This window comes from Salvelinus namaycush, chromosome 1 (assembly GCF_016432855.1).
Source record: "Salvelinus namaycush isolate Seneca chromosome 1, SaNama_1.0, whole genome shotgun sequence".
Taxonomy (NCBI): Eukaryota; Metazoa; Chordata; class Actinopteri; order Salmoniformes; family Salmonidae; genus Salvelinus; species Salvelinus namaycush.
Window position 1 is genome coordinate 74,073,806 of NC_052307.1, and position 25,877 is coordinate 74,099,682.

Consider the following 25,877-nt stretch of genomic DNA (forward strand, 5'->3'; position numbering starts at 1 on the left):
ACATCCGGAAACAAACCAAGGTAATGTACCTAGCTAGCTAAAATTGATAGAGCATTTTTGTTTATTTTACATTTTTAAATCGTCTAAATCGTCCTATAACCTATACAGTAACGGTATATACATTTGATTTTAATGACTGTCGTCGTCCTTATTGCCATATACAGTTAATCATGGTGTGACTACTAAATCAGCTGATAACTACAGTATGCTAACGTTAGCTCTCGAAAACCATTCTCTGTATGTTGGTTTTCAGGGGTTCAGGTGTTACACCCGCATTTGTCTCAATGTAAACAAAAATTCGACGCTCTGTTTTAACGTTTAGAAAAGTAAATAATAATCGCGTTCAAACAGGTTTTCGAAACGTATATTTAATTTCAGTAAGAAATAATTTTTAAAATAAAAAATATACACTATACTGTAGCTGGCCCGGTTCCACGATTAGCCAAAAGGGGGATTACCCCCTCAATTGAAACTTGTGCCCCTTCAGTTTTTGTTGTAATGTCCCTATATAAAAATATTTTTTAAAGTTATAACAATTGAGTGACAGGTTGGCACAAAATCTGTATCTCTGCTGCACTGTGTCAGCACAATGGACAGAGCCCACTGCTGTCTGTGTGTGTGTGTGTGTAGGGGCACCTGGTCTCAGATAATTTCTTATTATTTTGTATTTAAATCCGAGACATTCCATTTAGTATGATATGTTATATTTCGTATGGTATGCATTAATTTGTGGATGTCCATCAACCATTTCGTATGATATTTGACAAATTAGAATTCATATTATATTTTATGAATTTGCAAAACGTACAATATAGTACGAATTTGCAATATGTATATTATGTTACGAATTCTAGCTAGGTGGCTAACGTTAGCTAGCTCGTTGTCATTGTGAAGCTACCCACTCGGCAAAGAAGTCAATTCAATGTCTGTTCCACGTTGGTTCAACTTAATGTAATTGAAATGACGTGGAAACAGTGTTAATTCAACCAGAGTGTGCCCAGTGGGTAGCCCATCACAGCTGGATTGTATTTTCCAGGGAGGTGAATGGTTGGGCAGGTGTGCTACTCTGTTCCACCTCAGGCCCCATGGCTCACAGTGTCAGGAGAGATGCCCCTGAGCTCCCCGACTTCTCTCTGCTCAAGAGGCTGGCCAGGGACCAGCTCATTTACCTACTGGAACAGGTAGGACTACTCCACTCATCTTCCCCCCACTCAGGTTATCAATTGTCTTGGTTCTCAGTATCCACAAGTACTCACACAAGTCATGGATCCTATTAAAGTTGTAAAGCCTGGGTCAGTTTCCCAGACAGTCCTGGTCCTGGACTAAAAATCTGTTTCAATTGAGATTCTATAGGCTTAATCTGTGTCTGGGAAACCGTCCCTCTATGTTTCTATAATGTATATTAGTCTCTACTGCTGGTAGCAATCCTAAATTCCTCTTCTGGGGATTGATTAGGTATATTCATCATCCTCATTATCATCATACTGCATTTTTACTCCACTGGTTTAAAGCTACCTGGGAGGAAGGACCTGTTCATTGAGGCAGATTTGATGAGCCCCCTGGACCGCATTGCTAATGTCATAACATTAAAGGTACACGTCATTGTTATGTTTCTGAATATTGCTGTATACCATATTGATTATGCCTGTCCTTACATATATCAGTTTACCAGGTTACAATGAGGTTCAGTCCTATACAATCTTTGTCACCCTTCTCCTTGTAGCAACATGATGTGGACAAGCTTTACAAAGTGGAATACAAACCCATTGTCAGCACCTCAGATCAGTAAGTAGCAAATCCTATTGTAGTTCCATAGATCTGCTTCTCTTTTATTGTCTTGGAGGATCAAGTAACACAGCCATAACAATGTTGTAACACCTCCATAACAATGTTGTAACACCTCCATAACAATGTTGTAACACAGCCATAACAATGTTGTAACACCTCCATAACAATGTTGTAACACAGCCATAACAATGTTGTAACACAGCCATAACAATGTTGTAACACCTCCATAACAATGTTGTAACACCTCCATAACAATGTTGTAACACAGCCATAACAATGTTGTAACACCTCCATAACAATGTTGTAACACCTCCATAACAATGTTGTAACACCTCCATAACAATGTTGTAACACCTCCATAACAATGTTGTAACACCTCCATAACAATGTTGTAACACCTCCATAACAATGTTGTAACACAGCCATAACAATGTTGTAACACAGCCATAACAATGTTGTAACACCTCCATAACAATGTTGTAACACCTCCATAACAATGTTGTAACACAGCCATAACAATGTTGTAACACAGCCATAACAATGTTGTAACACAGCCATAACAATGTTGTAACACAGCCATAACAATGTTGTAACACAGCCATAACAATGTTGTAACACCTCCATAACAATGTTGTAACACCTCCATAACAATGTTGTAACACAGCCATAACAATGTTGTAACACAGCCATAACAATGTTGTAACACAGCCATAACAATGTTGTAACACAGCCATAACAATGTTGTAACACAGCCATAACAATGTTGTAACACAGCCATAACAATGTTGTAACACAGCCATAACAATGTTGTAACACAGCCATAACAATGTTGTAACACAGCCATAACAATGTTGTAACACCTCCATAACAATGTTGTAACACAGCCATAACAATGTTGTAACACAGCCATAACAATGTTGTAACACCTCCATAACAATGTTGTAACACCTCCATAACAATGTTGTAACACAGCCATAACAATGTTGTAACACAGCCATAACAATGTTGTAACACAGCCATAACAATGTTGTAACACCTCCATAACAATGTTGTAACACCTCCATAACAATGTTGTAACACCTCCATAACAATGTTGTAACACCTCCATAACAATGTTGTAACACCTCCATAACAATGTTGTAACACAGCCATAACAATGTTGTAACACAGCCTTAATAATGTGCCTTCCTTGACAGACTGTGCTTCCTGATCCGCCCAAGAATAAAAACTGTCAAGTGGATATGTGGTAAGTAGAATGGTGGCACCCTGATATTGAAAATCAGCTGATTCATATTGTATTTCATTAAAGTGTAATTGTTGGGATGCCAATGCAGTGAAAGATTAAGTTAGCAATGCTATTCCCTTCCTGAGAAATGAAGTACTGTCGTCCCAGACTTTGAAATGCCTTGTCTTTTCTGGATCAGTGGTATTTACGACAGTGATTCTGGAGTACGTTGTGTTACTGTGCAAACAATGGCTTCTGATTTAATGTCCTTGATCGGGAAGACAATGAGGGAAATCACTCTGTTATGAGTTTGATTTATTCTTGCTCACAAATAAAGAAATGCAGAATTTACATGACTAATAATTGCAAAACACTAATTTAAATACATAACTAATTTAAATACATAACACATTACATAAATAGAATACAGAACACTTGAAACATTACAGGATATTTTTTAGAATGGAAATTGAAATATTAAAATTTGATTGTAAAAAAAAAACAAATTGGGGGGGGAAGCATTTAACAGGTAGAGTTATTATACAGTCTGACAGCAGTGAGTAGAGTGCCGTGGCGCAGGTGGTTCGTACGGGCAGTTATACAGGACACTTCGTGGCTGTTTCTTATGCCCACTGACAAATTGGTTTCCTTTTCCAGATGTGGTCAATACAGACAAAGCATTTGGGAGATTCAGAAGATACAAGATTATATTTAGCCCTCAGAAGGTGATTATTATGTGCTTAGTGTATACTTTCTGCAATAAAACAATTATATTTATTTTCTTTGCTCATTCTTCTCTCGCTTTCCGTGTCTGTTACAGTTTTATGCATGCGAGAACCTTTTGGAGGAGCAGGGAATCTTTGGTGGTAGGTGTCTTTTGATATTTCATATTCATATTTTGGTATTCCAGATGTTTGAATGTTAACAGACACTTTTTCACTCCTTTGTGAAGATGTTACTACTGACGAGTGGTCATTCTACCTCCTGCCCCTGGACGATGACATCATTAGCTTGGAGCTTCCGGAATTCTTCAGAGACAACTTCCTGGTAATGATAGACAGTAGTGCTGACGGGAGCTGTATTTAGGAATATCAGTCCCACTTTATGATGCAAAAATGATGTATTTACATGTAGTTGCATAAGCATGTACAGTGTAATAACAAATTAGTAACACATTTTGACATATAACTAACAACCTAGCACTGAGACTAGCATAGTTATATTCATAGTGCTAATTATTTTGCTAACACGCATGACCTGTGTGTCCACAGGAGGGAGACCAGCGCTGGGTGAGAACAGCGGGTAGTGCCCTGCATCTCCTACACTCTGTCTACGGCCCCTTCTCTAAGGTGTATGGGATCGGACGATGCTCCAAGGTAAGATCAGCTCAGTACATCAACACTCTTTAATGTACTTTTGTATACCGCAAGTCAGCGTTTACCTGCCTTGTATACTGAATTAAAACTAAACTAAAATACATCTGGGATTATGATTGTAGATGGTACTGAATGAATTATTTACTATGGGTGCCAGTCTGTTTATGCTTCAGCCAACCAGTCTTTGTCTTGTTCATCAAGGTAGAGCTGTATGTTGTTGAATGCAGACACAGTCAGAAAGCAGCACCGGTACAGATGTTTTAGATTTTCAAACACCATGATTTAGACGAGATTCATAGAGTAAGTGTTAACAGTATGTCTGGTCTCTTGCCCGGTTCAGATGGCGTATGAATCGTGGAGGGAGCAGGTGGAGGAGGGGGAACAGAGAGCGCGTCAAGCAGAGATCGGAAATGTGTTTCTCATTGACAGAGGTAGATCTTTCTTGAACTGTGAATCACGGCAGTTGTGACGTTTGTCTTATTTGTTGCTCTCATTTTTTGACATTTTAAATATGCTATTGGATAATGGTGTTATTATTCATTCTCACGGACTAACGTATGAAAATGTGGATTTCGAATGGAATTCTCTTTTAAGTATAACAATAGGGTGATACGTGTCATAATAATAGTTGATATCATACTAATGTTTTTTCTCATTCTCTTTGCAGATGTGGACCTTGTGACTCCTCTGTGTTCCCAGGTTGTCTATGAAGGACTTGTGGATGATATTTTCAGAATTAAATGTGGTAAGCAATGATATTTGCTCTGATTACAGTCTCTACTTTGAAATAGCTATACTGCAAATAATGTGGTCTTTATATATTGTGTCCTAGTCAAGGACCACACACACACTGAAGCCTCTTATTGCTGTATACCATTACAGTTGCAATAAGATCTTAATGCCATTTTATGCATTGTATGTCCATTGTCTGTATGGAATTATAATCCATCACTTTGTCCTATAGGATGTGTGGAGTTTGGTCCAGATGTCACCTCCTCTGACAAGAGTATAAAAGTGATGCTAAACTCTCAAGATAAGGTTGGCCTTTTAGAAGTATAACACGGTTGAATTGATATCATTTCCCCTCCACTGGCTTAAGGATGACAGTCTCACTGGAATTTGTGTGTGTTTCTCTCTCAGGTTTTTAATGAGATCAGGAACGAGCATTTCTCCCAGGTGTTTGGCTTCCTAAGTCAAAAGGCCCGAAACCTCCAGACTGCATATGATGTGAGTGTTTCATTCTGACCATATTTACATCTCTATGGGCCTTTGTGCTTCCAATTGATTTGTTTGCCTTTATTTGCTAGGTATGGTAAGCTGATTGACAGCACATTTATAATTTACAACAATGCCCCCCTGGTGAAGTGTTGCCCTGCGTGGATGCATCATATTTGTCTTAAATGTTCTCTTATAGCTTTCTTTACATCAAAGAGTAGAAGTTTGACGATTATTCATCTCTCTCCGTCTCTGTCATTACAGAAGCGTAGTGGAATGGACATTAAACAGATGAAGACGTTTGTGTCGGAGGAGCTGAAAGGGTTAAAACAGGAGCATCGGCTCCTCAGTCTGCGTGAGTATTGAGTCTCTACTTCCCCAGAGGCAGATGAATTGGTTGAGACCATTTTTATGTCTGTGTGCATTTTGAAGGAAGTTGTTAACTGGTGTTAGTGCAATTTATATTTAGTTTTTATTTAACTTGGCAAGTCAGTTAAGAACAAATTCTTATTTACAATGACGGGCTACACCGGCGAAACGCTCCCCTAACCCGGACGACGCTGGGCCAATTGTGTGCCGCTCTATGGGACTCCCGGTCACGGCCGGTTTTGATACAGCCTGGGATCGGACCCGAGTCTGGAGTGACACCTCCAGCACTGCGATGCAGTGCCTTAGACCGCTGCTGTGCCTCTCAGGATCCTATGAATGAATGGAAGTCTATGGTAACCGCTAGTATGCTATTAGATACCAAAGACTTTGTCATTGCGCTAACACTAGTTAACATTGGCTCGCGAAACTACCTCTAACTTCCTTCATACTAGATGTAGAGACATACAAATGGTATCCATGAGTTCATCAGACTGTGAGGAAGTAGATAAAGGGCTTCATTGCAAAAATCCCAAAGTATCCCTTTAAAAAGACATGTCTCTCTTCAGATATTGGTGCCAGTGAGTCGATGATGAAGAAGAAAACGAAGCAGGACTTCCAAGAGCTGTTGAAGACAGAGCACTGTAATATTAATTACATAGGCTGTACTGTACTTTGAGGCATATGTTTTTTCCCCATATGAATCCCATTTCCTGCATTGCATAATAACTGATACTTATTTCCCCACCCGACAGCCTTACTTGAGGGGTTTGAAATACGTGAATGTATTTCCTACATAGAGGAGCATATCAATAGACAGGTAAGATTGTCTGGAAGATAATGGTACCATAGAAATATAATGAATAGAAAGGGCGTCTCCATTCAAGTCAATGATGTCATAATGGGTGGACTGGCAGCCATTCTGAGTGTACCCATGAGTTTACCAGTCAAATTGCCAGGGTTAGAGCTTCCAAATCCGTTCTATTCATTATATTTCTATGAATGGTACATGCATACAGGTAATCATAGTGCTAAATCGGCCCAATAAGATTTATATTGCAGGTTGTATTCATCAATCATCCTGGCACATAATTGTTCTCTCCAACCACATCAAACTGTAAACCTTGTTGCCAGGGACCACACTGGAGGAAGCTATCATCCACCTTATTGTGTTATCATCCACCTTATTGTGTTATCATCCACCTTATTGTGTTATCATCCACCTTAATGTGTTATCATCCACCTTAATGTGTTATCATCCACCTTAATGTGTTATCATCCACCTTAGGTCTCTATGGTGGAAAGTATGAGACTCCTTTGTCTGCTGTCTCTCACAGAAAACGGTGAGTCTTCACAGAGATGTTTTTTAACCAAACACATGAAAATAGAATTGATCTCATGATAAGATTCTTAGTCCTTTTAAATCAGCTGTTTATATTTTCCTTCAGGCCTCCTTCCCAAAGATTATCGGTCATTAAAAGCCCAGTTTCTACAGGTGGGTTCTGCTATCATAGGTATTGTTTTAAATTATATCTAGTACTGGTTGGGAAAAACTGGTTGCAATGATGTCAGGCTGACATCTTTTGTGATGTCATGGTCATGTTGTGTACTGGTTGGAAAAAAATATTTTTTGGTACAAATCTTTTTAGTGACCAGAAAAATATGACCTCTCCCAGTCCCAGATATCTTGATGTTGTCAGGAAAAAAAGACATCTATACAACCAACCATTTTACAACCATAAAATGATGACATCCCAGGACAAATTTTGCCCGCTAGTGTGTTACTGTGTTACACCGTCAGTGTAATGTGCATTTAGACTGGATTAATTCTGTATCTTTGTATTTCCATTGTTGTTTTGTTGGAGCCTTTTCCTTGTTACATAGTTCTCTGTCCTATTTCCTCTCTCAGAGTTATGGCATTGACCACCTACTGACATTTTCCAACCTGAAGCAGCTAGGCCTGCTGGTGGAGCAGCAGCCTGGAGAGACCCTCACTGTCATGGAGAGCAGAGTGGGCAAACTGGTCAATGACAAAACCGCAGGTCAGATACAGGCTGGTCCCAATACCGTTACTGTATTTAATACAGGTTGGGTCCCAATACCGTTACTCTATTTAATACAGGCTGGGCCCCAATACCGTTACTATATTTAATACAGGCTGGGTCCCAATACCGTCACTATATTTAATACAGGCTGGGTCCCAATACCGTTACTGTATTTAATACAGGCTGTGTCCCAATACCGTTACTGTATTTAATACAGGCTGTGTCCCAATACCGTTACTGTATTTAATACAGGCTGGGTCTCAATGCCGGTACCGTATTTAATACAGGCTGGGTCCCAATACCGTTACTGTATTTAGTACAGGCTGGGTCCCAATACCGTTACTGTATTTAATACAGGCTGAATCCCAATAAAGTTACTGTATTTAATATAGGTTGGGTCCCAATACCATTACTGTATATAACTACTTTGTTTTTCTCCTCGTTACCATTCCTAAGTGACCACCACTAATTGATGAAATGTCTGAATAGGTTTCTCTATGTTACTTTAACCTGTCAAGTCATTGTAATAAGGAAAAGGGATAAGGAAATGAAGCTAATTAAGAATAGTGAGAGACTGACTGATCTGAACTGAGGGTCCAGTGATAAAAAAAATGGAGACTACTACTACCCACAAAATATACATCATAGATATACTGTACTTTAGAGTCCTGACAATGACAAGATGCTCTGCAAAATATCAGCACTTGAACCTTTCAACATGTTCTATTTTAGGAAAGCTGACTGATGCCTTCTCCTCCCTGTCCAAGAAGAGCAATTTCCGTGCCTTGGGCAGGAGGCTCAATCTGGTATGTAGTCTTTTAATTTAATGAACAACCTAATTACCATATTAAAAACATACCCATGTATTGAGTTACTTTAACTTCATGAAATTTCACTAAACATTATAGGGCGGATTCGTGTACACAGATTAAGCCTAATCCTGGATTCTCCATTAAACTTTGTTTTTAGTTCAGGACTAGGCTGGGAAAGGGCCAGGAAACTCGACCTAAAACAGGGGTTCCCAAACGTTTTTGGCCGCGACCCTATTTTGACATAAATAAAAAGTTGACCCGACCATGTCAAAAAACTGATGTAATCAACGGCAAATGTTTACTTTTTACATTTTGGCTATGACAGTCTATTATAAATCAGTTTGCCAGTACTTTTGTCAGTATTTCAATCTGAAGGAAATATGGTTTGAAGTGACTAAAATGCACCAGGAAAGGTATAAGTTCAGAAGATCATCAGGCAACAATGTTGATCTTCAGTTTGATTTAGTGCCTGGTCTTGTCCCGTCTGTTCTAATGAGTCCTGCGTGGCTTGCGGGCATTGTGGAGGGAAACAGAAGATACATACGTGTTCCTGAGAGTCTAATCTTACAGTAATGAGGTCATAATATTTTGTATCTTGAACCATTTAAAAGATTGAGCCACATTTGTAGGAAGAAAACAGAAACCGCTCTGTTTATTACAACTGTATCTAGTGGCTACCGGAGGTTACTGACGAAACCCTGGTTCTAAGAACCAAGAGTGATTTTCTTTATATATATTTTTTTCAAAGTTTCTCTCGGGACCCCATTTTCAAATCACGACCCCTAGTTTGGGAAACACTGCCCTAAAATAACTCCATAACCAAACAGTATTGCAATGAAACCAGATGTCCTTGCTATATCTATATCAAGGTGCCCAAGTCAGATGAAGAGTATGACCTCCGTGTCCCTCGAGACATGGCCTATATCTTCAGTGGAGCCTACATTCCTTTGAGCTGCAAACTCATCGAACAGGTAGGTGGACTCCAATATGAATGAACTCATGGATACTAAGACAGAAGTGTGGTTTCAATTAGTGATATAATAAAAATTATTCTGCTTGTGCTACGTCTGCAGGTATTGGAGCGTGATGGCTGGACAGGGCTCGAGGAAGTCACCCGCATGCTCAACGGACATGAATTTGCAGTCACAGGTAAGACAAGTGGGCTTGACATTGACACTGAAATGTATGTAAAAGGCACTTTTGAATGGAAAGTCCATAGAGGAAAAGGGAACACAGAGCATTCCAGTTCTTTATTTTCTCTCGCTCTCTACCTCCCCCCTCTCTCTCAGCAGGTAGCAACGGATCAGACGCAAGGGTGAAAACCGATTCCCAGCGTATCATCCTAGTCATGTTCCTGGGTGGGTGCACCTTCTCAGAGATCTCAGCACTACGCTTCCTGGGCAGAGAGAAAGGTAAGGAAGGCTTTATATTGGGATTCTGGAGGGTGGTGGTACTAGAAATTTAACAGTGTGCCAATGTAGGGAACAGCAGAAGTCTTGAGAGGTAGGCCAGTAACCAGAGGGTTGCCGGTTCGAATCCCAATGCTGACAGGGAAAATGTAGAGGGTGTGAGCTAAGGAAAGATATATTCATGCCCCTATTTCTACCTCTATTTCTCCTAGGTTATACATTTATTGTGGTGACTACATAGTTTACAATACATGTTTTATATAGGTCAAGCAGGTTCTACATATTACTTTGTACCATTGAAAAAGAGATATTGGCTCTCAATTGGGATTCTCTGTATAAATACAAGTTGAATAAAAGTGGATAATGTGTTCTCTCTATGGTGTTTCTAGGTCTTAAATTCATTGTGGTGACCACAGCTATCACAAACAGTGCCAGACTTCTGGAGTCTATGTTGGACAACCATGCATGAGTCTTTCTATCATTGCCAATGGAAGCATCCAGCTTGTGGTCCAAGACATCATGGGGACACATACAGATGACTTTTTGGACAATTTGGATCTACAATATGACAACAAGCTACTTGTTTGCACCTGTTATTCAGAGTCTTGTATTGGAAGCAGTCACTGTCTAGGCTAGATCTGGTTCAATTTTTTTTTATTGACGTTGGAATATATTCCATCATAGTGCTATACCAACTGCAAAAGGTGTACAAAGAATGTTGTTTTCTGTACACAGTACAAAATAAATATTATGTTTTATTTGTTGTCTGGGATTTATAATAAATTATATTTATGAAACTTACGATATCAAATACCTGTAGGTAAATAAACAATGACGTCTCTGTACAGTGACATTTGAAAGCATGTCTGTCGCTTTACTGGTAATAACTGTTCGTTTTCGTAAGTCCACGCCCTTGCGCATGCGCACATGGTACCACCATGTCTAAACGATGACATAATGGCCGTCCTCAACCAATGAGAAACAAGACCGCAATTTGATGCATATTTTTGAATCGGACAGAAACGGCCTGACTTAACACAGGCAAAGCTGAAGGACAGATCTGAGGATTTATGAGAAGTTTTGCTGCAAGCTACAACACAACTGACTTAATTACTGGGACTTCACGATGAGAAAGAGGCAAGTGAATTGTAACGTTATTTGTAAAAAGTATTGCATTTGGCATGCAGAATTGAAATGTCAAGCTAGCTAATTTAACAGCAGCAGTGTTTTGTGACTAACGTTATACCTAGCTACAACTAGTTACCTATCTAGAAATAAAACTGCAAGATTACTGAAGATTATGAGTTTGCTAGCTAAATCAACATTTTAGCAAACGTTACTGTCTGTAATACCACAGATATAACATATTTGATTGTACTATACTGTAACGTTAACAATTAACGACTGGGCGTGTCTGCAAAGCTGAATGAAGGATGGACTACTGTGTGCTATCAATTCAAAGACTGATAAATTACAATAGCAGGACGACATTGACACTGACGTTAACGTTACTGCTGCAGTGCTGCCCCTTGTCGTTGCAACTTGCAGCAGTCCAGCAAAGTCAAGTAACTTTAACTAGTCTTGCCAGTCCAAAAATTAAACCTTTTTATATATGTCCCCGGCCCATTCCAGTGAGGTGCTCGCAGCCGAGTCTGTGGCTTGCCTGAATAAAGCTCTCTGCCACCTGAAGGACATCTGGGAAGAGATAGGAATACCAGAAGACCAGAGGCTACAGAGAACCAATGTGGTCAAGAATCACATCAAGGTGAGTCAGAACAAATTGACACTCAAGCATAGAGTGTAATTATTCTCCAAGAAACAACATTATCAAAGCCGTGACACCTGTCTGTGCACCTGCTGTAGCACCCGCTCCAGCAGGTATATCTCTCTCGTCACCCCCAAAACCAATTCTTCCTTTGGCCGCCTCTCCTTCCAGTTCTCTGCTGCCAATGACTGGAACGAACTACAAAAATCTCTGAAACTGGAAACACTTATCTCCCTCACTAGCTTTAAGCACCAGCTGTCAGAGCAGCTCACAGATTACTGCACCTGTACATAGCCCATCTATAATTTAGCCCAAACAACTACTTCTTTCCCTACTGTATTTATTTATTTATTTATTTTGCTCCTTTGCACCCCATTATTTCTATCTCTACTTTGCGCATTCTTCCACTGCAAATCAACCATTCCAGTGTTTTACTTGCTATATTGTATTTACTTCGCCACCATGGCCTTTTTTTTTCTTTTTCTTTTTGCCTTCACCTCCCTTATCTCACCTCACTTGCTCACATTGTATATAGACTTATTTTTCTACTGTATTATTGACTGTATGTTTGTTTTACTCCATGTGTAACTCTGTGTTGTTGTATGTGTCAAACTGCTTTGCTTTATCTTGGCCAGGTCGCAATTGTAAATGAGAACTTGTTCTCAACTTGCCTACCTGGTTAAATAAAGGTGAAATAAAAAACTAGCTAGATCTGCTCCAGGGCGTCAGTGCAGCTTGACGCCCTGGTGAAGAGCTAGTACAGTAGCTAGCTAACCTACTTTTGAGGGGTGTGTTGCTAGGGCATATGTGTGATGTAGCCTATCTATTTAGTCTGCTAAATGTGAGATTTCTATATGTAGCTAATTCACAAGTATGTATTCCTTCCTATATGTGGACTGACTAGTCATTTCTGCACATCTCTCACAGGGTTTGTTAGACATGATGATAACAGAGGAGGAGTCTCTTAGGACCAGACTGTTGAGCAGCATCGAAGCCTGTCGCAAACAACTGGATACGCTGTGCTTGGAACTGCAGCTACCCCCATTTGAGGTAAGCATCCTAACAGTTTCTAACAAGGTCTGCAAAGTTTTACTAGTATGCAAATGACATAACGCATAGAAATATAATGACTGGTGGATAGGGATTCAAATCAATGTCCCACTCAAATTGCCATGGTCTGATTGGCTTTGTCCTTTCTAGTAATTATATTTCTAGGATAAAGCATGTACGGCTTACTATGATGATTTATGGACTTATTGCTGTCCATTTCTTGAAGATGAGTGGATGGAGAGAAAAAAAGGGCTATTATGGAAAAGAAGGGAATGAGGCCATTCCAGACTGCTTAGATAAGTCCATTTTCGAATTCGAAGATTTCTTTGGATAAATATTCTGCCTGAGTCTTCCAGGGTTAGGGCCAATTTAAATGGCATTAACCCCAACCCTGGTGCCTTCCCTGGATACAGATCTGGGATCAGTTTCCCCTCCTCAATCCTCACCTTAACCATTAGTGGGGGAAATACAGTGTCTAGGGGCAACTTCACCCAATACCTTTTCTCTCACCAGGAGGAGCGGGGCGTCACCATGCTGCAGCAGGAGAAGGAGATCCGGACCCAGGTGGAGGTGTTGGTGAAGGAGCGGACCCAGAGGATGCAGCAGCTCAAGGCCTTGACGGAGCGCGACCAGGACCTGTGTGACACTCTGTGTTCGAACCCCTACGCCCTCGACCCTAACGCCGTGCCCTCCCTGGAGCAGCTGAACAGCTTCCACCAGCACATCGCCAGCCAGACCACAGAGAAGGTGGATAGGGATTTGTAATAAAAGCAGACCCTGGATTCACATACCAGTAGTATTTGTTTAAAAAAATATATATATAATGTAGCTGCACTTGATTGTGCTTACCTGGTGCAATGGAACTAATGGAATAGTCACAAAGGAGCAAACCCCATGTGATACATCATGCAGGCTCAATCAAATACTCTTAGGATTTGAAAGAAAACATGTTATTTGAACGGAGATGTGAATGATGGTGCATACTTCAACCCTGCTCCTGGAGCGCTGCTGCTTGTTCTGCCATCAGCTCGGCACTTATTTGCTGATTCAACTACTCTCCGTCTTTAATCTAGAGTCATGATTAGTTGAATTGGTTGTAGTAAAGCCAAAAAGGTTTGGCCATTGATTCTGCACCTCACTTAGAGAAAATAATATTGGGGGAAAACACTGATGTAAACTAATATACACATTTGAGGAGATCCCTAACGGCATGTCTCTCTGTCCGTGGCCAGGAGCGGCGGCACGCTGAGTTTGTGGGCATCAAGAGGCAGATCGTCCTGTGCATGGACGACCTGGACCAGCTGCCAGAGACCAGCTTCGAGAAGGACATCGTCTGCGAGGACCAGGAGGCCTTCTGCCTGTCCAAAGACAACATCGCCTCACTCAAACTCCTCCTCGGCCAAGTGAGAATGGAACTAATCCAATATGTTTCAGATGATAGTTTGAGCGATACTTTGCAATGTTTGTGCAGAATGAACAAAGTTGATCTGCTCACCACCACAATACAGTAGAAAACCAGTCGACCTATACGCATTACATTTCTACATTTCAACAATACTGTATCAGTTCATTATCACTTCACTATAGATCATGTAAATATCTTCATTTGCATTTTGTTGCTAATATCTGTCATTGGCCGTGTTCCAGGTCTTTATTGCAGTCGCGCCCCATGTAAAGACAATACAGACGTCCTGGAACTTGCCCATTTCCATAGTGCTCCTTTACTGACCGTCCCGTGTCTATGTTGTGCTGTCTAGCTAGAGGAGAGGAAGGCAGAGAACCAGGCGGTGTGTGAGGCTCACAGGGAGAAGATCCAGGAGCTGTGGGACAGACTGCAGGTGCCCCAGGAGGAGAGGGAGCTCTTCACAGAGCACATGGTCGCCTCCAAGAAGAAGAACCTGGATGCTGTCAGTGAACACTCTTAGTTTATGTACCAAATGGCACCCTAATCCCTTTCTAGTGCACTTATTTTGACCAAAGCCCAATGAGCAAATGTTGACCATGCCCCTTACTTGCCTAAATATTCTGAAATAACTGTTTTTATTTATTTTTGAAAGATAAGCTTGAAATGGGCTTGGTCTAATTGACTCAACAACTTAAAACAGATATCTAAGTTTAGCTTTCTTAATGAACCAGAGAGTCAATAGTTGTTTATGGTGTTTTAATTTTTTTTATCTAATTGGTCCTGCTTTGTAGTATGTATGCACCTCTGGTTTGTACCCTGGCTAGTCACCATTGTCTCCAGTAGTCTATCTGGCATTCTAAAGCTGTTTCTAAACAAGGTCTGTCTATTAATCAAGAAAATGTTAGAATCAAAGAACCAAATTGTTCTCTCTTCTTTTTCACACCTCAGTTAGAGGCAGAGGGCAGGCGACTGATGGAGCTCAAACGACTGAACATGCAAAACGTTACTGAAGCCATCCGCTCAGAGATCGCAGTGCTCTGGGAGAAATGCTTCTTCAGCAGTGATCAGCAACAGGCCTTTGTGCCCTATTTTAGCAGTAAGTTGGGTTTCAGGGTTTGGATTACAGGTAAAACACAAGCTTTGGTAGACCCATCAATGAATGAAGACTCAGAGAATTCTTTCTAGTGAACAATGTGTTTTATGATTGATAACTTATTAATCACATACCCGGTGCATCACATACCCATGCATTTAGTTTTCCCTTTTCAAAAGGCACATTTTTTTTCAATGTGACTTACTGATTTTAATAATACATTTAATTATTTGTTTTTCCCTCCTTCAGATGATTTTACAGAGCAGCTGTTGGGGCTGCACGAAGCTGAGATCCTGAGGCTGAAGCAGCGCTATGAAGAACACAAGGAGCTGTTTGAGGGGGTTCAACGCTGGGAGGAGAGCTGGAGACTCTTCCTGGAACTAGAGGTTAGCAGTGGAGAAGCACCGTGGAAACATTTGAGTCATTTAGCAGACGCTCTTATCCAGAGCGACTTGCAGTTAGTGCATTCATCTTAAAATAGCTAGGTGAGACAACCACATATCACAGTTGTAGTTTGTACATTTTTGTCAATAAAGACGTTATCATTAAAGTTGGTGCTAGTAGGAAAAGACAAGTGCAATCATCTTTTTTTTTAATGGGCTTTAAAGGGATAGTTCACTTTAAGAAAACATGTATTGCTTATTTTTGAATTACCTAGGCTTTTTCATCCAAACAATTTTGATGTTAAATAACATAACATTTTAATTTTGAATTATAAAACAATATTTGTACAAATGACTTGCTAATTTTTTGGGGAGCCTTACTGCTATTAGCCCATACAAATGCATTAAATAACAAATTCACTACATAGAACAACAGCAAGTTCCCCCAAAAATCTAAAGTAGGTTGTTCTGAAGTGTCTCGTTCAAATATTTTTTATTGAACACACACAGGAATGGTGTATAGGTATAAAAGGCAGGTATACAATTCTTATCTAAACATAAAAGAGCAGACAGAAACAACAAGACCCAGAGTTCTGGGTACAAAACAAATATTACAGAACAAGACATACAGAACAGGGACAGGTAGAAAGAAAGAGGGTAGGTGTCACCCCCCACTTCTTCCCCCCCTTTATCCCTCCCCCGCTTCTTCCCCCCCTTTATCCCTTCCCCTTGTTCCCCTCCCGACTGCTCGGGTGGCGGTGCCAGCACATGCTGCCCAAAGGTGGATTAAAATATTACTATTGAGAGTGCGTTAAAAAGTACAAATTCACAGCGCCGAATGGTCCAAGTAAGAGAGGAAAGGCTGCCAGATTTGATCAAATGTTGATAATTTATTGTTCAGAATATATCTAATTCTTTCTAAGTGTACAGTGTTTGCCAATTCGCTGAGCCATAATTTGGTAGTGGGCGCTTCCCTCTTTTTCCAAAACAACAAGATTAGTTTTTTTGCCGAAATGAGACTGTAAGAGATGAGTTGTTTTTGAGGGTTGGTTAATCCGTTTAGGGAATCAGACACTCCCAGGATTATCAGAAGCGGGTCTGGGTCAATTGAAGTCTCCAGAACTTCAGAGAGGATCCTAAAAATTCCACACCAGTAACCATACAAGCTAGAGCATAGGGCAAAGCAGTGGAGTAGTGTACCCTGTGCAGCCTGACATTTATCACACATAGGGGATGTATCAGGAAATATCCTATGCAGTTTGGTTTTGGAATAGTGTAATCTGTGTAATACCTTGAATTGTATGAGACGATGTCTGGAGTTAATGGAGCAGGTGTGGATATACTCCAAGCTATCTTCCCAGTCTGCCACCGAAATGTCAGTCCCTAGTTCTTCCTCCCATTTTGCCTTAATGGCATCTGTAGGTGTGCTAAACGATTGAAAAGCATCATATAAACGAGATATCAGTTTGTCTGTGGGGGATGTTTTTATGCATCCGTCAAACATGGAAGGCTTAGCGTTCCCAAATGTTGGGAGGTGTTTTCTAACATAGTCTCTGATTTGTAGGTATCTGAAAAAGTTACTTCTGGGAAGATTATAAGTTTCCCTTCTGAAGTGTCTAAGAGATATAAGAAAGGTCAGGAAACAGTTGTTGTTATTATTATTATATATTGTTTTCCTTACGCGTGTGTGTGTGTGTATATAACTATGAAGTAACATATGGAATTGTGTAGTAACCAAAATAGTGTTAAACAAAAAGGTATTTGAGATTCTTCAAAGTAGCCACCCTTTGCCTTGATGACCGCTTTGCACACTCTTGGCATTCTCTCAACCAGTTTCACGAGGAATGCTTTTCCAACAGTCTTGAAGGAGTTCCCAGATATGCTGAGCACATGTTGGCTGCTTTTCCTTCACTCTGCGGTCCAACTCATCCCAAACCATCTCAATTGGGTTGAGGTCGGGTGATTGTGGAGGCCAGGTCATCTGATGCAGCACTCCATCACTCTCCTTGGTCAAATAGCCCTCACAATCTGGAGGTGTGTTGGGTCATTGTCCTGCTGAAAAACAAATGCTGGTCCCACTAAGCGTATACCAGATGGGATGGCGTATCGCTGGAGAATGCTGTGGTAGCCATGATGGTTAAGTGTTCCTTGAATTCGAAATAAATTACTGACAACGTCACCAGCAAAGCACCATCACACCACCACCTCCATGCTTCACGGTGGGAACCACACATTCGGAGATCATCCGTTCACCTACTCTGCGTCTCACAAAGACACGGCGGTTGGAACCAAAAATCTTAAATTTGGACTCATCAGACCAAAAGACAGATTTCCACCGGTCTCATGTCCATTACTCATGTTTCTTGGCCCAAGCACTCTCTTCTTCTTATTGGTGTCCTTTAGTAGTAGTTTCTTTGCAGCAATTTGACCATGAAGGCCTGATTCACGCAGACTCCTGCGAATAGTTGATGTTGAGATGTGTCTGTTACTTGAACTCTGTGAAGCATTTATTTGGGCTGCAATCTGAGGTGCAGTTAACTCTAATGAACTTAACTCTGGGTCTTCCTTTCCTGTGGACGTCCTCATTAGAGCCAGTTTCATCATAGCGCTTGATGGTTGTTGCGACAGCACTTGAAACTTTAAAAGTTCTTGAAATTTTCCGCATTGACTGACCTTCATGTCTTAAAGTAATGATGGACTGTAGTTTCAGTTTGCTTATTTTAGCTATTCTTGCCATTTTAATATGGACTTTTACCAAATAGGGCTATCTTGTGTATACCACCCCTACCTTGTCACAACACAACTGATTGGCTCAAATTCATGAACTTTTAACAAGGCACACCTGTTAATTGAAATGCATTCCAGGTGACTACCTCATGAAGCTGGTTGAGAGAATGCCAAGAGTGTGCAAAGCTGTCATCAAGGCAAAGGGTGGCTACTTTGAAGAATCTCAAATATAAAATACATTTAACACTTTTTTTTTTTTACTACATAATTCCATATGTGTTAATGGTTTTGATAGCTTCAATATTATTCTACAATGTAGAAAATAGTAAAAAATAAAGAAAAGAATGAGTAGGTGTGTCCAAACTTTTGACTGGTACTCTACTTTCATAAAAAAAACTGTCAACCGGTACTGAGGGACATTCAGACGAGTCTTGTGAGGCCTGTGGGTGTCCTAGAACAAAACAACCAACGTACTTGTTTTTGAGAATCTCACCTTTATACAGGGGTATTAGTGTGTAGCCCAAACTGTTCGGACGGTATAGACAGAAGTTGGCAGATCGTCTGTACCGACTTCAGACGAGTCCCAAGACGCTTGTGGGGGTCGAGGAGCAAAATGTTTCCAAAGAGGGGTCATGATAGTTTGTAGGCAAAACCGTTTGGACGCTACAGACTATTTTGTGCAAAGACCAATTTTCTTTATGTCTCATGGTCTGACAAACACCGCTCTGTCACCTTTCACCCCAAATGCGGAAGTGTTACATAGGCGGATGCAGTGGATTGAGACACATCCAATGCAACAAAAAAAACATCTCTAGCTTAAATTGACCAACAAAAAAATACTTTTTTGTGTGTCTGGATTTTTGTATAATGCTAATTTAGATTTCCAAGGAGGCGCAGACATCAACCTTAGGGGGTTTTAACCCTTGGCATTACCTTTTTATCCCCACAGAAAAAAGCCACAGACCCCTCCAGGTTCACCAACAGAGGAGGGAATCTGCTCAAAGAGGAGAAACAGAAAGCCGAGCTCCACAAAAGCCTGCCCAAGGTAAATCCTTTTGAAAAAGACAGGAGTCTTCCCTTGTTAGGGGGTAGCTACTGTACATACAAACATGACAAGGCTTTGAGTTTTTTTTACCAGCCGTACATAATGCTATGCTATATAAACACATACTATACTGTAAAACACTTGGCTATATCCCGATATTGTTGTTTTATTTGTCCAGCTTGAGAAGAAGCTGAAGGCTCAGATTGATGTGTGGGAGCAGGAGCAGGCCAGGGAGTTCCTGGTGAATGGACAGAAGTTCCTGCAGTTTGTAGAGGAGCAGTGGGAGCTGCACCGCATCGAGAAAGAGAATGAGAAACTGGAGAGGGTAAAGACATGGCCACTCATTTGAGGGCAGAATCCTAACTTGAGAGATACAGTATTGGTCCTCTTTCCTGGACCCAGATCAAACCTAGTCCTGGACTAAGAAGTATGACCAAAGAAGTGTTTTTCAGTCCAGGATTATGTTTCATTTGGATCTGGGAAACCGGACCTATCATCATTTGTTATACACTTGTCTCAAGTTAGGGTTAGGTCTGTGTAGATAAAAGCTTACTTTGTTACAATACTTTGATCTATATTTTATTGTAACAGCAACTGAAAAAGAGCAAACAGATTGAAGTGGATATGCTGTATGGGACAGCTGTCCGGACGCCTACCAAAAGGAGATTCCTTGGCACAACTACCCCCAGCAAAGCACGAAAGGTACCACTCCAGTAACTTTGATGCTGCTCTTTCTAGCCTTCATACTCATGGAACAATTGCATGGCCCAATCTTAGCCTGGGTATCCAGTCTGTTTCTGGACTGCCTACGTTTTTATGACCAAGGTGGCTAAAGCAGAAACAAGACTGGACACCCAGGCTAACACAATCACTGGCTTGTGTTTTATATATTTCCGCATTAATAACGTGAGCTTTTGGCATCACTAACTAACTCTCTGTTTGTGTGTTCTCTCCAGTTCAATGGCACCACCTCCAGCCTCTCTAGTGCCAACTCTAACAGCACCATGCGATCAGCCTATGGCGGAACTGTCTGTCACTCACCCTCCCGCCCCCCTCTGTCAGTCAACAAGGTCAATGCAGCATGTTTGCACAACAACTAACTACACTGAAAAAATATATATAAATGCAACAATTTTACAGAGTTACAGTTCATATAAGGAAATCAGTCAATTGAAATAAATGAATTAGGCAGTAGTCTATGGATTTCACATGACTGGCAATACAGATATGCATCTGTTGGTCACAGACACCCTAGTAAAACAGTCAGTATCAGGTGTGACCACCCTTTGCCTCATGCAATGCAACACATTTCTTTCGCATAGAGTTGATCAGGCTGTTGATTGTGGAATGTTGTCCCACTCCTCTTCAATGGCTGTGTGAAGTTGCTGGATATTGGCGGGAGCTGGAACACGCTGTTGTACACATTGATCCAGAGCATCCCAAACATGCTCAATGGGTGACATGTCTGGTAAGTATGCAGTCCATGGAAGAACTGGGACATTTTCAGCTTTCATGAATTGTGTACCGATTCTTGCAACATTATCTTGCTGAATGACACGACAATCGTCACGGTATCTCTGCATTCAAATTGCCATCGATAAAATGCAATTGTGTTCGTTGTCTGTAGCTTATGCCTGCCATTACTATAACCCCACCTCCACCATGGGGCACTGATCACAACATTGACATCAGCAATCCGCTCGCCCACACGATGCCATACACACACCCTGCCTGCCATCTGCCCGGTACAGTTGAAACCGGGATTCATCCGTGAAGAGCACTTCTCCAACATGCCAGTGGTCATAGAAGGTGAGCATTTGTCCAATGAAGTCAGTTTCGATGCCGAACTGCAGTCCGGTCAAGACCCTGGTGAAGAAGCTGGATGTGGAGGTCCTGGGCTGGCGTGGTTACACATGGTCTGTGGTTGTTAGGCCGGTTGGACGTACTGCCAAATTCTCTAAAATGACGTTGGAGGCAGCTTATGGTAGAGAAATTCACATTAAATTCTCTGGCAACAGCTCTAGTGGCATTCCTGCAGTCAGCGTGCCAATTGCACACTCCCTCAACATGAGACATCTGTGGCATTGTGTTGTGTGACAATTTTTTGAGAGAAATAAGCTTTTTGTGCATATGGACAATTTCTGGGATCTTTTTATTTCAGCTCATGAAACATGGGACCAACACTTTACATGTTGCGTTTATATTTATTTTCAGTATACTTAGACGTTATTGAATTACTTCTCAATTTAGACCAGTCATTTGGTATGGGTAACATGCTAATTTTTGGCCAAACCCTGACATTCACTCAAAGCAAACCATCTGTTGCGTTTTCTGTTCCCAAGCTTGGAATACAAACTGATGCTGTTTCACCATTGTTGAAGTGATGGGGAAATGGAATATGTCAGTTCGGATTCCAGGCTTCTTTTTCTCCTCATCCATCTTTTCTCTGTGTTTTCCCCCATCCAGGTCCCATCGGTACGGACCCCAGGTCGCAGTAAGCCCCCTCTTGCGGGACTGCAGGAGCGCAACAAGGAGAACATGGGCCAGGTGACCGGACTTGGAGTCCCTCTTCAGAGCGGTGGGTTAAAAACCCTGGCTAGTCCGCAGCGTAACTTCAGCATTAACTCTGTCGCCAGCACTTATTCCGAGTTTGCGGTAATTTGTGTTTTTTTCTGTGTCTTATTTTCCACATTTTACTGATTCTTTGCAGCAACACACGGTCTAGCCATGAGGGGGGGGGGGTTTGAGTGGAGAATTGTGGCTAATTGATAAATGTATTCTGTTTTTAGACGGGCTTAATCAACACAGTAATCGAATCGGTTCAATCAAGGTTTGTTTGAATTGCCCAAACTAAAACCATACACATCAAATAATTCTTCCTGTATCCAAATATATGCATGTCATTAACCACTAAGATACATTCTTTAAAACGCTTCATCCCTGATTTATGTTCCCAGGTAACAGTAGTGTACCCTCTCTTGTTAGTGTGTCCTTCTAAACCCTCTGAGGGCTCTCAGGCTGGGCTGTGTGTCGCTATTTACTGATGTAACCTTTTTACAACCACACTCCTAATACTCTTCAGTCTTTCTCTGTCTGTCACTGTGGTTGTTTCTGCCTTTTAAATCAAAATGTATTTGGGAAATGTGCAATTACCAGAATTGCATATTTTCTAGATTTGTGTTTATTTACTGTGAAGTGAAAACTGAGGTAGTGTCCAATGCTATTTGTCGCTACTCAATTTGTTACCACGGCACCTTGGTCATGTTCATTAGGATATGCTGTAGCAAAATATTTTGCATGAAAATTAGCATTTTCTAATTTAGATCATACCTCCCCATTATACTGTTTTGTAAATATTTTTTTATGTTTCGTGCCAACTGAACACTAGCCTGTTGATGTTGGGTGGGAAGAGAATATCTATGCTTATCTCTGTACCTTTGTCCACAGCGAGACCTCTCCAAGGCCACTAACACCAAGAGCAAGCCAGACATACTGAACTCCACCATTGCTCACCTTTGACCCCCTGACACCAGACAATGACGCAGTTGGTTGAATGACATCCTGTGTTTGTGTCCCATCAAGTCGCCACCAGCTGTCATTTTAAAGTGGATCACTATCCTTTTTTTTTGTCTGCGTTTCTATGTAAATTTAAGGTAATACTATACATATATGTGTGTGTGTGTGTGTATATATATATATATATATATATATATATACATGTGTGTATATATATGTTGTCGAAATAAAAAACCTTACAGGTCATGTTATGAAATGTATCATATTGTAACAAACACATTTTTTTAAGCTCTAAAATGGCACGGATGACTGTTCCTTGTATGTAAGATGGAGCAGACAGTATTACCTGCAATCTCGTGCTCCAGATGGTTTTGGTGAAAGAGGCTTGGGGTAGCCAGTATTCTTTCCTTTAAGCCAGGCTTTCACTATTTTATTATACTCAAAGCATACTGATCATGAATATTTTGCACATGTTTTCTATTGTATATTAAATCATTTATTTTACACTCATGAGTTATGCGCCGTCATCACTTTTTTCCCCGCAACTGTTGATTTTCTATGTATGTACAGTACCAGTCAAAAGTTTGGACACGCCTACTCATTCAAGGGTTTTTCTTTATTTTTACATTGTATAATAATAGTGAACACGTCAACTATGAAATAACACATGGAATCATGTAGTAACCAAAAAATTGTTAAACAAATCAAAATATATTTTAGATGATTCAAAGTAGCCACCCTTTGCCTTGATGACAGCTTTGCACACTCTTGGCATTCTCTCATCCAGCTTCACCTGGAATGCTTTTCCAACAGTCTTGAAGGAGTTGCCACATGCTGAGCACTTGTTTGCTGCTTTACCTTCACCCTGCGGTCCAACTCATCCCAAACATCTCAATTGGGTTGAGGTTGGGTGATTGGAAGCCAGGTCATCTGGGTTTGGCCGGAGTAGGCCGTCATTGAAAATAAGAATTTGTTCTTAACTGACTTGCCTAGTTAAATACAAAAAAAATAAGAAATCTGATGCAGCACTCCATCACTCTCCTTCTTGTTCAAATAGCCCTTACACAGCCTGGAGGTGTGTTGGATCATTGTCCTGTAGAAAAACATGATAGTCCCACTAAGCGCAAACCAGATGGGTTGCTGCAGAATGCTGTGGTAGCCATGCTGGTTAAGTGGGCCTTGAATTCTAAATAAATCACTGACAGTGTCACCAGCAAAGCACCATCACACCTCCTCCATGCTTCACTGTGGGAACCACACATGCGGAGATCATCCGTTCACCTACACCTACTCGGTTGGAACCAAAAGTCTCAAATTTGGACTCATCAGACCAAAGGACAGATTTCCACCGGTCTAATGTCCATTGCTTGTGTTTCTTGGCCCAAGCAAGTCTCTTCTTATTATTGGTGTCCTTTAGTAGTGGTTTCTTTGCAGCAATTTGACCATGAAGGCCTGATTCACGCAGTCTCCTCTGAACAGTTGATGTTGAGATGTGTCTGTTACTTGAACTCTGTGAAGCATTTATTTGGGCTGCAATTTCTGGGGCTAACTCTAATGAACTTATCCTCTGCAGCAGAGGTAACTCTGGGTCTTCCTTTCCTGTGGGGTCCTCATGAGAGCCAGTTTCATCATAGCGCTTGATGGTTTTTGAGACTCCACTTGAAGAAACTTTAAAAGTTCTTGAAATTTTCCGGATTGATTGACCTTCATGTTTTAAAGTAATGATGTGCTGTCGTTTCACTTTGCTTATTTGAGCTGTTCTTGCCATAATATGGACTTGGTCTTTTACCAAATAGGGCTATTTTCTGTATACCAACCCTACCTTGCCACAACACAACTGATTGGCTCAAACGCATTAAGAAGGAAATAAATTCCACAAACTTTTAACAAGGCACACCTGTTAATTGAAATGAAATTAAGCTGTTATGTTGTGTTGCTACCATGCTGTGTTTTTATGTGTTGCTGCCATGCTATATTGTCGTCTTTGGTCTCGCTTCATGTAGTGTTGTGTTGTCTCTCTTGTCGTGATGTGTGTTTTGTCCTATATTTTTATATTATTTAATAATATTTTTAATCCCATCCCAGGAGGCCTTTTTCCTTTTGGCAGGCCGTCATTGTAAATAAGATTTTTTTTCTTAACTGACTTGCCTAATTAAATAAAGTTTTAAAAGAAGAAGAAAAAAAGCTGGTTGAGAGAATGCCAATATTGTGCAAAGCAGTCATAAAGCAAAGGGTGGCTACTTTGAAAAATCTAAAATATATTTTGATTTGTTTAACACCTTATTGGTTACTACATGATTCCATAGAAAACCCCTTGAATGAGTAGGTGTGTCCAAACGTTCTACTGGTACTGTAGTACTTACAATTCAGTTCAGTTTCAAACATTCACTGACTTGAATGCCTGCAGTCTGTATGTTCCTCCTGGCAATTTTGAGATACAATGTCGTACAGTAGATCATAACAATCATATTGTTTTCTAGCCCAATGGCCGGCAGATGGCGATATTGAGTTTCATGTTAAAAAATTTTTTTTTTCTTCTTTAATGTCCAAAGGCATTGTTTGCAGCTGGCTATAAACCTGTGGCCGGTTCGTACATAAAACATTCTCCATTCAGGCTGAAAAGGCGTCAATTTCCTCCTTAATTTGATTTAATGGTG

At 40.7% G+C, this 25,877-nt stretch overlaps 2 protein-coding genes across 8 annotated transcripts; both read left to right on the forward strand.

The window, feature by feature from the left end:
* On the forward strand, positions 1 to 11,037 carry vps33b (VPS33B late endosome and lysosome associated). Of its 3 annotated transcripts, none has more exons than XM_038994514.1 (24): positions 1 to 20; positions 1,037 to 1,181; positions 1,512 to 1,592; positions 1,724 to 1,785; positions 2,985 to 3,034; positions 3,671 to 3,738; positions 3,834 to 3,879; positions 3,966 to 4,060; positions 4,285 to 4,389; positions 4,730 to 4,820; positions 5,057 to 5,134; positions 5,354 to 5,427; positions 5,530 to 5,616; positions 5,869 to 5,959; positions 6,540 to 6,614; positions 6,726 to 6,790; positions 7,259 to 7,313; positions 7,419 to 7,465; positions 7,880 to 8,012; positions 8,748 to 8,821; positions 9,697 to 9,798; positions 9,901 to 9,976; positions 10,117 to 10,239; positions 10,626 to 11,037. In XM_038994514.1, exons 2-24 carry the CDS (start codon positions 1,086 to 1,088, stop codon positions 10,703 to 10,705), a joined length of 1,854 nt encoding a protein of 617 aa, XP_038850442.1. In that variant the 5' UTR covers positions 1 to 20; positions 1,037 to 1,085; the 3' UTR covers positions 10,706 to 11,037. The 3 variants fall into 3 exon arrangements, with proteins under 3 accessions (XP_038850442.1, XP_038850462.1, XP_038850453.1); XM_038994534.1 differs by having other exon boundaries at positions 10,120 to 10,239; XM_038994525.1 differs by lacking the exon at positions 1 to 20 and adding an exon at positions 91 to 113.
* A 222-nt stretch (positions 11,038 to 11,259) lies between these two features.
* Positions 11,260 to 23,733, forward strand: prc1b (protein regulator of cytokinesis 1b). Of its 5 annotated transcripts, XM_038994547.1 has the most exons (15): positions 11,260 to 11,373; positions 11,869 to 12,001; positions 12,929 to 13,051; positions 13,565 to 13,798; positions 14,284 to 14,454; positions 14,809 to 14,958; positions 15,405 to 15,552; positions 15,799 to 15,935; positions 19,609 to 19,704; positions 19,883 to 20,029; positions 20,296 to 20,406; positions 20,661 to 20,774; positions 22,171 to 22,359; positions 22,494 to 22,534; positions 23,152 to 23,733. In XM_038994547.1, exons 1-15 carry the CDS (start codon positions 11,363 to 11,365, stop codon positions 23,198 to 23,200), a joined length of 1,854 nt encoding a protein of 617 aa, XP_038850475.1. In that variant the 5' UTR covers positions 11,260 to 11,362; the 3' UTR covers positions 23,201 to 23,733. The 5 variants fall into 5 exon arrangements, with proteins under 5 accessions (XP_038850475.1, XP_038850485.1, XP_038850504.1 ...); XM_038994557.1 differs by lacking the exon at positions 22,494 to 22,534; XM_038994576.1 differs by lacking the exon at positions 22,494 to 22,534 and having other exon boundaries at positions 22,171 to 22,282.
* Positions 23,734 to 25,877: the final 2,144 nt, after the last annotated feature.